Source organism: Lissotriton vulgaris, chromosome 3_1 (assembly GCF_964263255.1).
Source record: "Lissotriton vulgaris chromosome 3_1, aLisVul1.2, whole genome shotgun sequence".
Taxonomy (NCBI): domain Eukaryota; kingdom Metazoa; phylum Chordata; class Amphibia; order Caudata; family Salamandridae; genus Lissotriton; species Lissotriton vulgaris.
Genome location: NC_141689.1, coordinates 1,636,627,942 through 1,636,640,927, shown reverse-complemented (window position 1 = coordinate 1,636,640,927; position 12,986 = coordinate 1,636,627,942). Strand labels below are relative to the sequence as shown.

Sequence of the window (12,986 nt, the reverse complement as noted above, 5' to 3'; positions counted from 1 at the left end):
ACCAAAAATCCGGTTTTTCAAAGTAAAGATCTGCGCTGCCCTGTGGCGCCTGTGCAGCCTCCTCCCCGAAGAGAAGCCTGAAGTCCAGCTCTTCGCTGCCACCTCGCTCAGCGGTGGTCATTGGGGGTGGCGGGGCACGTCCCCCGGGCCGGCTCAGGCAATCATGGTGGTCTCTTCGCGCTGTCTCCCGTTCAGGTTCCCTGCCAAAGTCTACCCAGTTATCCCTACAACTTTTTTGTTTGATTCTAATTATATGAGCAAGGATTCAGCCTAATGATATAAAGAACTACTGCTAACACACTCACTATCCCCCTAAAGATTTCACCTTATTAGTACCAGTTTAAAAACCAAATACAGAGATAAGCAGCTGTAGGATAATCAGTTAACCTTTTGGGCCTTCTACTCTGTGAAATCCTGTCGCCATGCTTTAAGTAATTTTTGATCCGTTTGATCTAGAAACAATTTTTGTTGTTAAAATCTGCAGATTATGCAGCAGATGATGGGTTATGTTGCAAATGCAGCAAATCTATAATTATGTGAAAATCGCTGCCTAATTGCACAATTCCAGTGGCCTTATCTATACTAAAGGTAGTGTACAGCCGAAGATGGTTAAAAGTATGAAAAAATTACTAAATTTAGATTTCTAGAACGTACTATAATCCAGCTGTCTTTATCATGGAGACTACTCTAATGGAACAAATGATAAACAGAGATCCAGTTTTTCGAGATGGGGTAGATAGCCTTAGCAGTTGGAAGTGTAGCAAACAAATAATATGTTTAATCTTAAGAGCAAATGGATGATCCATGGGTGCGCTGGATTATGCTGCTCATTAGTGCATTTCAATGAGCCCCTGTTACTGGGTTGGTGAAAATGCAGTCTTGTGGAACTTCTTGAATACAAGATGGCCGCTGGGCGTAGAGGAGCTTGAAGAAAGAGCTCCGGATAGCTTTTCTAGTTAAAATCCCCGCTAAGCCTGCACACACAACCGGAGAAGATCACACACCCAAGCATCCCTACCAGACTGCCAGAAGAAGAAACCTAAGACTAAAAATTACTCACCGCAACTAACACTGCGACTGCCTTCGAGCAAGAAGGGGTCCGCCCGCATCCTTACATCCAAAGGAGATGAGGTGAGCTACGGCTGCGGTTTTGGAGGAGGGAGGCTCAGGATGTGGAGTGAATTCATGGCGAGATCGGAGCTCTCACATTACGGGGCTACCAGACAGGAATAAAGTAATGTTGGTCTGCACCCACTGTAGCTAAGACCGCGACTGCAAAACTGCAAGAAAGATGAAGATGTTTCCCTCCTCCTGCAAAGCCTGCCTGACCTTAAAATGGGGGATCTCCGATCCCACTTATCAAGATCTCAACATGCTCATTTTCCCAGCGTTGAGTCACAGCCATATGGAGGTATGGGGTCTGGAGCTCTCTGATATGCCACAGCTGTTAAACAACTGCTAACCAAGAAGGCCAGAACTGTGTTGGTATAGCGAGTGGAAATTTTGTAGCTGCTAAGTCTGTAGCTGCCCTGTCTGTAGATACCTCGCCTTCTACGACCTCCTAGAAGTCACCCTCAGCCTTATGCTCTGGAGAGTCAACAACCAGCCCTATAGCAACAGCACGAAATATTTCTACTACTTGCATTTTCCCCTCTACGGACGGCTCTGGAAACTCATTAACAGGCACACTAGAATTATGCAGCAAGAGAGGGTCACATTATGTGGCAGGGTTGAGTCAATTATGTGGTAAGAAAAGGCACATTATGTGGCTGAATGCAGCTCATTTCGTGATGGTGTTACTTAATTCGTTTGTCATTGTTGAACAAGGTAGCTTGCTTAAAAACAACAAGCACTAACAGTTTACTGCACACTTCTAAACTTAGAAGACAGTAAGGGAAATATTTACTTGTTCCATGACTCTCACTGGCTAGAAATGTGATCAATTATAGAGGGTGGAATGTAGTTTAAAAAAACGTACTGCCGGTCCTTTCAACAGCTACTGACCAACATAAATTATGAAAGAGTTTTAACACACAGACTGAATGCACCATTGTCATGACGCAGGGAAGCAGAGGCACAGGAACGTGTAGAATGAAGTTTATTGTAGCCAGGGTTGGATTGGGATAAAAAATGGGCCCGGGCACGCTAAACAAAACAAGTCTTCGCAGCTCAATACGGTTTGGGAGGTGGGAAGGTAAGTAGGAGAGGGGGAGTGATAGGGATGAAAGCGCTAGCGGCCGCATGCTGGCAAATGGTGACCTGCTTAGCGCATGAATGGGAAGAGCGGCCGTGGGAGGTGGGAGTGGAAGTAGGAGAGTGCAATGTGCAGGCGGGGGGGGGGCGGGGAGCGGAACCTTTGAAGTGTGATAAGGCACAGACAAATGGTGGTTTGTGACGTAGCTGGTTTGTGCACGCGCATAGACACATGAACTGTGGCAAATCCGCCGTTGGTAGACTGTCCTTTTGCCCTTACTATAATCTCCACCAGCAATGTGCAAGCGCATTGGCAGGCCGAGACCTAATAAGGGAGGCGTTTGGGCGATAAATGAGGGCTCCTGCTGTGACATGGAACTGCTGAAAATCACGATAATTCCAGCATCGCTACATCTTTCCTAAACAGACAGCAGCCGAGATGCTTCAAAGGATAATATCATGGTAGAGGACGCTGGCACCACTATCCTTAAAAGAAAAGTTTCTCTTCACCAAGAAAAAACTGCACATTAGATAAAAATAACATTAATCTTTCAAAGAAGATGCAGAGAGACAGGCCTACTCAACATCTTCACAAGAGCAAGTTGTCAGTATTGGTGCTATCTTTCCTGTGTTGTCACTCTACCTACAAAAAGAATGACTAATTACAATATCAAGTATGTTTCACACTAGAATTATCCTTGGATTTCCTTGACCCACTCTTCCATCTTGCATTATACAGATGTGTTCATCAATTAATCTCCCCACTCAGAGAATATACACCCTATCTGTGCCATGTCCAGGTACCTCCGACGCCCCACTACTGTATCTGTTCTTTCAGTGATCGTGTATGACATTTTCTCTAAAAAAAACAAATAAATGAATAACTATTTGGTCATGGAAATACCAAAGTCTGTCAACAAGGTTTTGCTTTTCTAAATCCTTCTGAGTCGTATCTCCCAAAGAAAAGAAAAAGGTTTAGGTACTTCTAAGAGTAATGTTAAATATAAAGTGATTTTGCAGTAATCATCCAGGCAATTCAAAAAAGAAACAAACGAATCAAGTTCAAAATAAGTTGACAATAAGCCTACAAGAAATCAAGATCACACTACTGTATTTCCAAAATCTAATCCCTTCTTAGTTGCTTGGTTGATTGGGTTTAAATCTCATCAAGAGTTTAAAGTCATTCTATTGCCCGGGATCCTGTGCTTCCATGAATATCCGGCCTCTTGAATGATCACTGATGAATCATCTGGGTAGATGATGCTCAGAAGCTTCCAGTTGCGATGTAATAAGCAGTCAGTTTCTTTAGGTATTTAAGTCCTCTTCCCGAAAAGGATTTATGAACTATCCAGAGAATCTTGAATTTGTTCTTGGGTTCTGCTGAAATGGTGAATTTTCAGGGTGTTTTACATGCATGCATTTGCAGAGGTTTAGGCACAGTTTGGGTACCTGGCTTAGTAGCTTTTATAGCGTGATGCTGCTTTTCTTAAAGAGACCAACATAGATTGTGACGTAGGACTTCTAGGATGCCAAAGACAATGACTTTTGGCAGCTTTACCCAGTGATCGATTTGTAGAAGTGGAATGGTGGAATGGCTGTATGGCGAGTTGGAAATAGATACCTTTCACCACTGTGTTGACTTGAATTCATGACAGGAAGGTTAGAACTCTAAATTTTTTACACATAGGTGGAGACTTCAGCCATGGTGGCAGAGATCTCCCCCGCTCCCATGGCAAGGCATTGGGAAAAATAGGAGAGTTTATTACTCTTTAAACGCCTAATTTAAAATATTGAAATATAAAATAGGAATGTGAATGAATATACATATTTATTTTATACCTTCAACTAATTAAATAAAATGCTATAGCACAATGATTGTATATTAAAGAATTAATTCATCCCAATATATTCATCCAATTTTTAGATAATATTTTCTTAAGAATAATTTTAAACAATCCGACCTACAGTAACATTTTGTTTTAATCTAACATGTATTAACATTAATCAACATGCATGTATAGAATTATTCCAAATGATTAAAACATTTTTTTAAAGTTTGAATGTTTAAGTTAAATTTTTTTTTTCATAACCAATTTTATTGAGCAGAAGAGTATCAAGAATGTGGTACCTTCACATACCAAGATCCCCACAACAGTATTAATGCAACAGTGATATACTCGGCAATCCATGAATCAAATGATGAAGCTCAGCTTTAAGGACGCCCTAACTGCCCACCCCAACCCCAACTACCCCCCCCCTTACCCAACCCCCCCCCCCACCACACATGTACAGAGGCAACATAAAGACGGTATACATATAAGAATCGGGTATGATGCAACCAGGGCTTTGCCATTCGGGCCAGGAATGTCACTGCGATCAAATGTCCTCCTCTTGTTCCGCTGGGGGTTCCAAGGACAGGCCGCGGTAGTCGGCCCACCGCTTCCAAATCTTGAAATGTTTGCGCGGGCAACCCCGCGCCTCAAAGACTGGTTTCTCAAGGCCCATGAAGTAGTCCAGCCCAGCCTTCCATGCAGACAGGGGGGGAGCCCGTACAGATTTCCAAGCCCGAGCCAGGTCACGCTTGGCCACGACCAGGCCCAGGAGCAACAGGTGGCGCTTATACACGTTACCCCCAACCCCTTCCATAATGTGCAGCAGGCCTAACCGGTGGGTACGGGGAAGATCCCAACCCAGGACCTCAGCCAGGCAACTCCATACTCCCCGCCAGAATCCAGCCAGGCGACCACACGACCACACTGTATGCAGCAGGGAGCCAGGCACCTCCCCACAACGCAGGCACTCCGAGGACGCAATCAAACCAGCCTTCCACAGGCGTTCACGTGTGTAATAGGCACGATGCAGGTATTTGAATTGTATCAGGCGGAGCCGAACCGCAACAGCAGTGCTACGTGGGGACTCCAGTGCCTCCCTCCAATCGTCCTCGTCCAGGGCGCCCACATCCACCTCCCACGCCTCCCGAAGGGAGCTGAGAGTGGAGGAGCAGTGTGTAACGAGGGACTGATAGATCCTAGAAACCTTCTTGTCTCCCAAGTCTCCCATAAACACTTTCGCCTCAATGGGGCTGAACTCGGGCAGGGAGTCGAGGCCGGCGATGCTCGGGGCTAGGGCATGCCTCAGCTGGAGGTAGCGGAAGAACTGGGAGTGAGACATCTGGAACTCCGCACGGAGGTCCTCAAAGGACTTGAGGGTGGTGCCCGAGACGACCTGGCCCAGTTGTGTAATTCCAATAGCCTCCCAGCCCTCAAACCCGGCCAAAGCCGCCAATTCCGGGAGTAAGCCATTGTGCCACAGCGGTGTCTCGGCTGTTAGTTTGCCCCACCAACCCATACGGCGCAGAGACTGCCGCCACACGGCAAAGACCACTTTAGTTACCGACGGCAACCCACGGTCTCCCATTAGGTGTCTCTCCAGGGCATAGGCCGGATCACTCCTATCTCCATACCACCAATCATTGAGGACAAGGAGGTGTGACGCCTGATAGTAGGAGAGGAGGTCGGACGTGGCCAAGCCCCCACAGTATGTGGACAGAAAGCACGTTCTCAGGGCTACCCTGGCTGCTCCGCCATCCCACAGGAAGCGGCTCAGCACAGAGTTCACCTGACGGAACCATTCCATGCCAATAGGGTGTGGGAAGTTCTGGAGTTGGTACAGCAGTCTCGGCAGCGCCACCATCTTAAAGATTGCCGACCTCCCAAAGATTGTAAGGGGCATCCTGGACCATGTTTTGACATCGGTCTGGACCCGGTCCCATACCGGTAAGACGCTACGTGTCCAGGCCACGGCCCGCGAGGTCGAGAGGAAGACGCCCAGGTATTTCAGGCCGTCTGTCGCCACGCGCAAATCTGCGGCCCAAGGGTCGGCGACCATTCCGCCACTCAGAACCCACAGGGTCGATTTAGACAAATTAAGATGGAGCCCCGAGACCTCGCCAAACCCCCGCATGATCTCCAAGACTCGGGGACCCGAGCGCCGCAAATCAGTAAGGAACAGGAGGACGTCGTCAGCATAGAGTGCGATCCTATCAGTTAGGTGGTCGTTCCAGACAAAGCCACGTAGATGGGCATCCATCCGGACCCGCGCCGCCAGGGGCTCCATGGCCAGGGCAAACAAGTAGGGGGAAAGTGGACAGCCCTGCCGGGTACCACGGCCAATCCGGAAGCGCCCAGAGACCGCACCGGCGACACGGACCGAGGCCGTGACATTGGTGTACAGGAGGCGAATATAGGACAGGAAGACCGGCCCTAGATTGAGGCGGGCCAGCAGGGTGAACAGATATGTCCAACTCACCGAGTCGAAGGCCCGGTCCATGTCCGCAAGAAGGAGCGCAGCCTGTTCGTCCCTGGCTCCCATGGCGTCGATCGCTGCCTGTGCCCGCCGGATATTATGCCGGGTAGCCCTGCGTGGCATGAACCCGGCCTGATCAGGGTGGACCAGGTCGGCGATGTGGGGTAGCAAGCGGTTCGCAAGGGCTTTCGCCAAAACCTTGGCCTCAATGTTGAGGAGGGAGATCGGCCTGTAAGAGTCGTGCCGATCCGGCGCCCTGCCCGGTTTCAAAAAGACCACAATCTCGGCGTGGCGCCAGTCAGGTGGCAGCTCGCCCCGAGACCTCGCCGCCTCCAGGGCGTTGCGGAAATGGGGTCCCAGTTGAACGTGGAACTTCTTATAGAATTCGGCAGGATAACCGCTCGGGCCGGGTACCTTCCCCGTGTTCAGCTGGCCGAGGGCCTCCCCAAGTTCCTCGGAAGTGAGAGGGGCCTCCAGGGCCGTTCTAGTCTCATCCGGGACTGCCCGTGGGAGTAGGTCATCCAAATATGAGGCTATGTCGCTCTCCACCACTGGGTCCCGAGGAGCATATTGTGCCGCGTAGTAGCGGGCAAAGCTCGCCGCCAGCAAACCCGGGTCGGACATGACCGACCCGTCATCCGCCGCAAGGCCGGGCAGTTCTAGGGGTTGGAAGGTCGCCTGACAGAGCCTATGCAACATGGTGCAGGACTTGTCGCCCCACTGGTACACCCTGCTACGCGTGGCGAGCCACGCCTGCCGGGCCTCCTCGTATAGAACCGAGGCATACGTCTGCTGGGCCTGCAGGAGCCGTCGCACGACGCCCTCGTCGCCCCCGAGTCGGCTACGCTGCTCCAGGTCCTCCACTCGGGCCGCGGCGGTCACAATGGCCTCCCGACGCTCCCGCCGAGCGGCCGCACACCAGGCTATATCGATGCCCCGTATCGTAGGCTTGAGCGCTTCCCACACAACAATGGCATCGACACCCCCCACCAAGTTCTCGCGCCAAAAATGATCGATCGCTTGGCGTGACGTATTCCGGCCGCTGTAGCTGCCAGGCGGACATGCGCCATCGAAATGGCTGCCGTTTAGAGGGGAGGGTCACGGTGGCCAGGACAGGGGAATGATCCGAGAGGCCCCTGGGGAGGATCGCTGCATCCCTGACACGGCTCAGACAGGCACCCGGCACAAACAAGTAGTCGAGCCTAGAGAAGGACCCATGCACCGCCGATACATACGTGTAGGCCCGCTCCGCGGGGTGGAAATGCCGCCACACATCAATCCAGCCCAGACCACGCACTGTCGCACACAACCGGGTGGGAGCAGCCGCGGGGGGGGGGGTCAGGCACCACATGCACTCGTCGCCGGCGGTCCAGGCTCACATCCATGACTTCATTCCAGTCGCCCCCAACCATGGTCAGGACCTCGGGAATGTCTTCCCACAGCGCAAACAACCGCTCAGACAGTGCCCACTGCAGGGGGGGAGGGGCGTAAACACTTCCAAAAACCACCGGCTCGGAACCCAGCAGGCCTTGAATAAAGACAAACCTACCCTGAGGATCGATCCACTGTTTCTCATGAACATAGGTTACCCTACGATGCACCAATATGGCCACCCCCCGTGAACCCCTCGCAAATCCAGCATGGTAAACCTGTTGATAACCAAACCTTTGGAGGCTGAGGGCCTTGGAGCCCAGCATATGAGTCTCCTGGAGCAGGAGTACATCCACCATCTCCCTCTTCCCCCACCGCAGCACAGCCCCACGCTTGATCTTATCCAGAATGCCCCGCACATTCCATGTCACTACCCGCAGTGTTTTCAAAGGAGACATAAGCGCAGTGTCAGCCATTATCAATACCTAGCCCAACATCCGGCCCTCCCTCCCACCCTGGTGCAACCCGCAAACCGACAAAAATCAAGGCCTCAGACATGTGTGGACCCCCCCCCCCCCAACCCGCAAACACAGCGCACCCTTCCCCACCCAGAACCCCCCCAACAAGTACAACTCCAAAACACCCCCCGCGCCCCACACCCACCACCCCAATACCTCAGAAAACATTGAAGTACCTGTCGCGGCATGGAGGGACCCGGGTCCCAAACAGAGGACCTAGGACCCACCATACCAATGGATCCCAACAACCCCACAATGACACACACACCCCCCCCCCAACAACACTCACATCCGTGAGGGTCTGAGGCCCATAAGTGGTACCCCCCAAGCCCCACTGCATCCCCATGACAACAACTGAAGTCTTCACAGGGGAACTGACCGGCACATCAAGGACAGTATGAAGCAGTCTCACCGGCCAAAGCAGGGCAGTTCAGTATGCAGCATACAAAGTGCGTGTAGAACCAGCAATGTTCAGCTGCCCGCGTCGGAGTGCTCCGAGTCCCGGGCATCGCCCGGCCGCGTCGTGCTGGCAGAGGCCGATCTCTTCTTGGAGCGGGACCTCCGACGGCGGCCCTTCCTGTTCGGGCGATCTGTTCGCTCCGGCGACGAACCCTGGGACCTGCCTGGATCCAGCCCCGGCTGGGCATGGGGCCTGAGCCGCACCGATTCATCTGTCCAGCGGAACACCTCCTCCGGCGAATCGAAGAAATGGGTTCGAGATTGATATATGACTCGCAGGCGAGCTGGATACAGAAGCGAGTATTGAATCTTGAGGCCCCTAAGCTTGGCCTTAGCGTCCATGAAAGATTGCCGCTGTTGCTGAACCATCTTCGTGTAGTCCGGGAAAATCATGATATTGTGATTCTCGAAGGCAAGGGAGCCCTTGTTCCTTGCCTCCCGGAGGATAACATCTCGGTCATGGTAGTTCAACAGCCGAGCGATAACAGGCCGTGGGCGCTCGCCTTCCGGTGGTCGCTGGGTCAGAGCCCTGTGTGCCCTCTCGACTACGAAGCACGTAGACAGTGCCCCTTCGGGGAGCCAGCTCTCCAACCACCCGGTCAGGAACCGCTCCATGTTGTCCTTCTCGCATCGTTCAGGAAAACCGATAAAGCGGAGGTTGTTGCGCCGCGCGCGCCCTTCCGCATCTTCCACGCGGGCCGCCAGTGTCTTTTGAACGCTCTCCACCTCCGCCAGTCGCTTCTTTAGGCCACTAATGTCCGCCTCGGTCTCCGTTATACGGGTCTCAGCCCCAGCAATCCGCTCCACTGCGTTGCGGAGGTCTTGGCGCAGGAGCGTGACATCCGCCCCAACCGCCCCAATCTTGGCATCGAGCGTGTCTCGGGACTGGGTGATGGCCGCCAGTAGAGCTGCATTGTCCGGCCCAGGGCCACCGCTGCCACCGGCCTCCCCGGCGCCACCACTCGGCCCAGTGAATTTGTCGATAGGGCCATGTTTAGGCGGGCCACCTCCTCTGTCTCTGGTCCTGGCACACGCCAGGCAGGGCGGACACCACCCCGAACCCTCGGATACTGTCACAAGTCCCTAGCGGGACGGCCCAGATGAGGCCCCAGAGAGAAACGCGGGCCGGCCACAGCAATCGGGCGTCACGAAAATCAAGGTCCCGGCGTCACCCAGGCGGGATAGGCCGCACCCGCGCCCGTCCCCACGGGCAGCTGTCCAAAGTACCAAATGAAGAAGCTGTGGGTCCGTGGTCTGTGGGCCGCCGCAGCAATGGGCCAGGCCAGGATGAGCAGATCCGATGCCACTGTCGTCCGCCAGGTCGTCGCCGGCCGCCTCGGGGCTCAGGGATCTCCGCCTCTAGACCGTCGCGGGGCCACACCTCGCCGCCTCCGCTCGTTGGTCACACAGGGAAGGAACCGATGGGTAGGATCCGACGGCACCGTCTCGATCCTTCGGGCGACTGCAGTCAATGAGACGAGCCAAGGCCGGCGCGGCGGATGCCACCCGCACTCGCCAGATCACTACCACCGCCAGGCGTCGCGAAACTCGAGGACCCCGGCCTCCGGCCGGCCACCAGGCCGCACTTCGTCGCCGCTCCCCTCCGATCACAGGCAGGGCAGAGATGCAGGATCGGCACACCAAAGTAGGCAGGAGATCCCACCAGATCGAAAGCAATCACTGGGTACCAGCAGCGGGCTCGGGGGTCAGGATAAATGATCGGATTAAGTCCGGGCCGGCGGGAGCTCTACAAGGCTGCGACCGCCATCTTCGCCCGCCAAGCCACGCCCCCTAAGTTAAATTTTTAAAAGTTTATTTTTAAATTGTTTAATAATATGATGATTATTTATTTATGTATATATACATATTTCACATTTGAAAAATATAAATTTATTTAGAATGTCAGAATCATGTTATTTAGGTAACTTAGGGCTTCATTAGGATGTCGGACAGGCCCTCGGTGGCGATCCGCCCGACATCCATGGTATCGGTCAGGTCCATCACCACCCCTTTTTGTACCGCTTTTGGCCGCCATAAATGTGGCAGGGTATGCTCAGACGTGAGTCCCTTGCTCACTTTGCCACTGGATTCAAGCAAGCCGGGCTGAAGACGGCTGGAATGCCAGAAACCGGTCCTCGGAAACTTGTTTCCGGTCCAGGGAAGACATGGCTTGGCAGTTCGGGCTGGACTGTTCCCATGAGGCACAGGGTCCGACTGATTTGCATATAGCCATGTCTGAACTGGGGTGGCAGAGTGGGCTAAAGAACGGTGATGGATTAGACCCAGATCTTTTGACTTGGTGTGAGTGTTTGATTGATTCAGATGCTCTGTCCATCACCACCCCTTTTTGTACCGCTTTTGGCCGCAATAAGTGTGGCAGGGTATGCTCAGACGTGAGTCCCTTGCTCACTTTGCCACTGGATTCAAGCAAGCCGGGCTGAAGACGGCTGGAATGCCAGAAAACGGTCCTCGGAAGCTTGTTTCCGGTCCAGGGAATACATGGCTTGGCAGTTTGGGCTGGACTGTTCCCATGAGGCACAGGGTCAGACTGATTTGCATATAGCCATGTCTGAACTGGGGTGGCAGAGTGGGCTAAAGAACGGTGATGGATTAGACCCAGATCTTTTGACTGGGTGTGAGTGTTTGATTGATTCAGATGCTCCGTCCATCACCACCCCTTTTTGTGCCAGTTCTAAAAGTGGCATTTCTAAAATAGTAATAATAAATCTGATTTTACCAATTAAACAGATTTATCACTACTATTCCAAACATACCAAACTTGATCATACTACCCCTCTCAGATCAGGATTCATCACTGAAGCACACATCAGGGAATCCCCAATGCATTCCTATGAGAGGGCAGCTTCACAGCAGTGAGAAACAAAATAGGCTCTTTGTCACTACCAGGACATGCCACACAGTTAAGGAACATGTTCTACCCTTTACCTACACCGCACCCTGCCCATAGGACTAGCTAGGGCCTACCTCTGGGGTGACTTATATGTAGTAAAACGGGAGTTGCAGATGTGGCAACCATTGTATGTGCCACGTCACAGTGGCAGTAAACTCCACGTGCAGGCCCTGCAGTGGCAAAGGCCTGAGACAGGTTTGAAAGGCTATCTTGGTGGGTGGCCCAAGCAGCACTGCAAGCCCACTAGTAGCATTTAATTTACAGGCCCTGGGTTTATGGGATACCACTGTATAAGGGACTTACAGGTAAATTAAATATGCCAAACAGGTGTAGACCAAGCTTACCAAATTTACCATAGAGAGCACATGAACTTTAGCACTGAACAGCAGTGATAACATGCCCAGGGTCATAAAACCACCCACAACTGGTCAGAAAAAATACAGGAGGAAGGCAAAAGGTTCTGGGATGATCCTGCAAAAAGTGCCAAGTCCAACAGTGTCGTAAAATAAGATAAATTCTTGTCTGCATAGAGGAATGCCTTGTATTTGGGGAGGTGACTAAAATCTTCTAAATGGCAATTATATATTTCCATGTAGTAACAGAGGACAGAAGTTATACACATACAAGCATTGAATGGAAACATGATATATGATATATTATCTGAATATTAATGGTAAGTCCTGGAACATGAGAACAACAGTTGGCACTATAAGATTAAACGGTACAACATTTTCTTGCACTGATATGCTGCATTCCAAAGATTGTTAATGTTGTTTTTACAGTTGACGAAATGCATGATGGAATTTTCAGATAAAAATGAATAAACATTTAAAATATATATATCTTTACATTGTGCAACATCAGTCTTAATGGGCTCTTCAGCTACTACAGCTATAGACACATGGCACCACATTACTGCGCTTACCTTCTTTTTCACATTGTAGACCATGCCAGCCTGGGGAGCAGATACACCCCTTGAATCTGTCACAGGTTCCCTCTTTGCTGCACTGACACTTGAGCTTACAGTCTGGTCCATATTCATCTGGTTTGCAAGCTGCACAAACAGAATGCAGTATTAACCTTAAATTGATTTTGAATTATGGTAAAGGAATGTTTATTTTTCATGGTTTCTCTATAAGACAGGTGAATACAACATGGGCCCAGGACAGTTAGATAAATGCTAGTTGCTATGTAAGAGATGTCCATTTAGATTAACTGTATTGAATGAA

At 51.3% G+C, this 12,986-nt stretch overlaps 1 protein-coding gene across 1 annotated transcript in view; it reads right to left on the bottom strand.

Annotated features, from left to right (window-relative positions):
- Positions 1-12,986, bottom strand: part of TEK (TEK receptor tyrosine kinase) — a 570,337-nt gene that overhangs the window by 366,112 nt on the left and 191,239 nt on the right. The window contains exon 7 of the mRNA XM_086962126.1: positions 12,683-12,811. Within this exon, the coding sequence (XP_086818252.1) occupies positions 12,683-12,811 (129 nt within the window). The remainder of the gene's footprint in view (positions 1-12,682; positions 12,812-12,986) is intronic.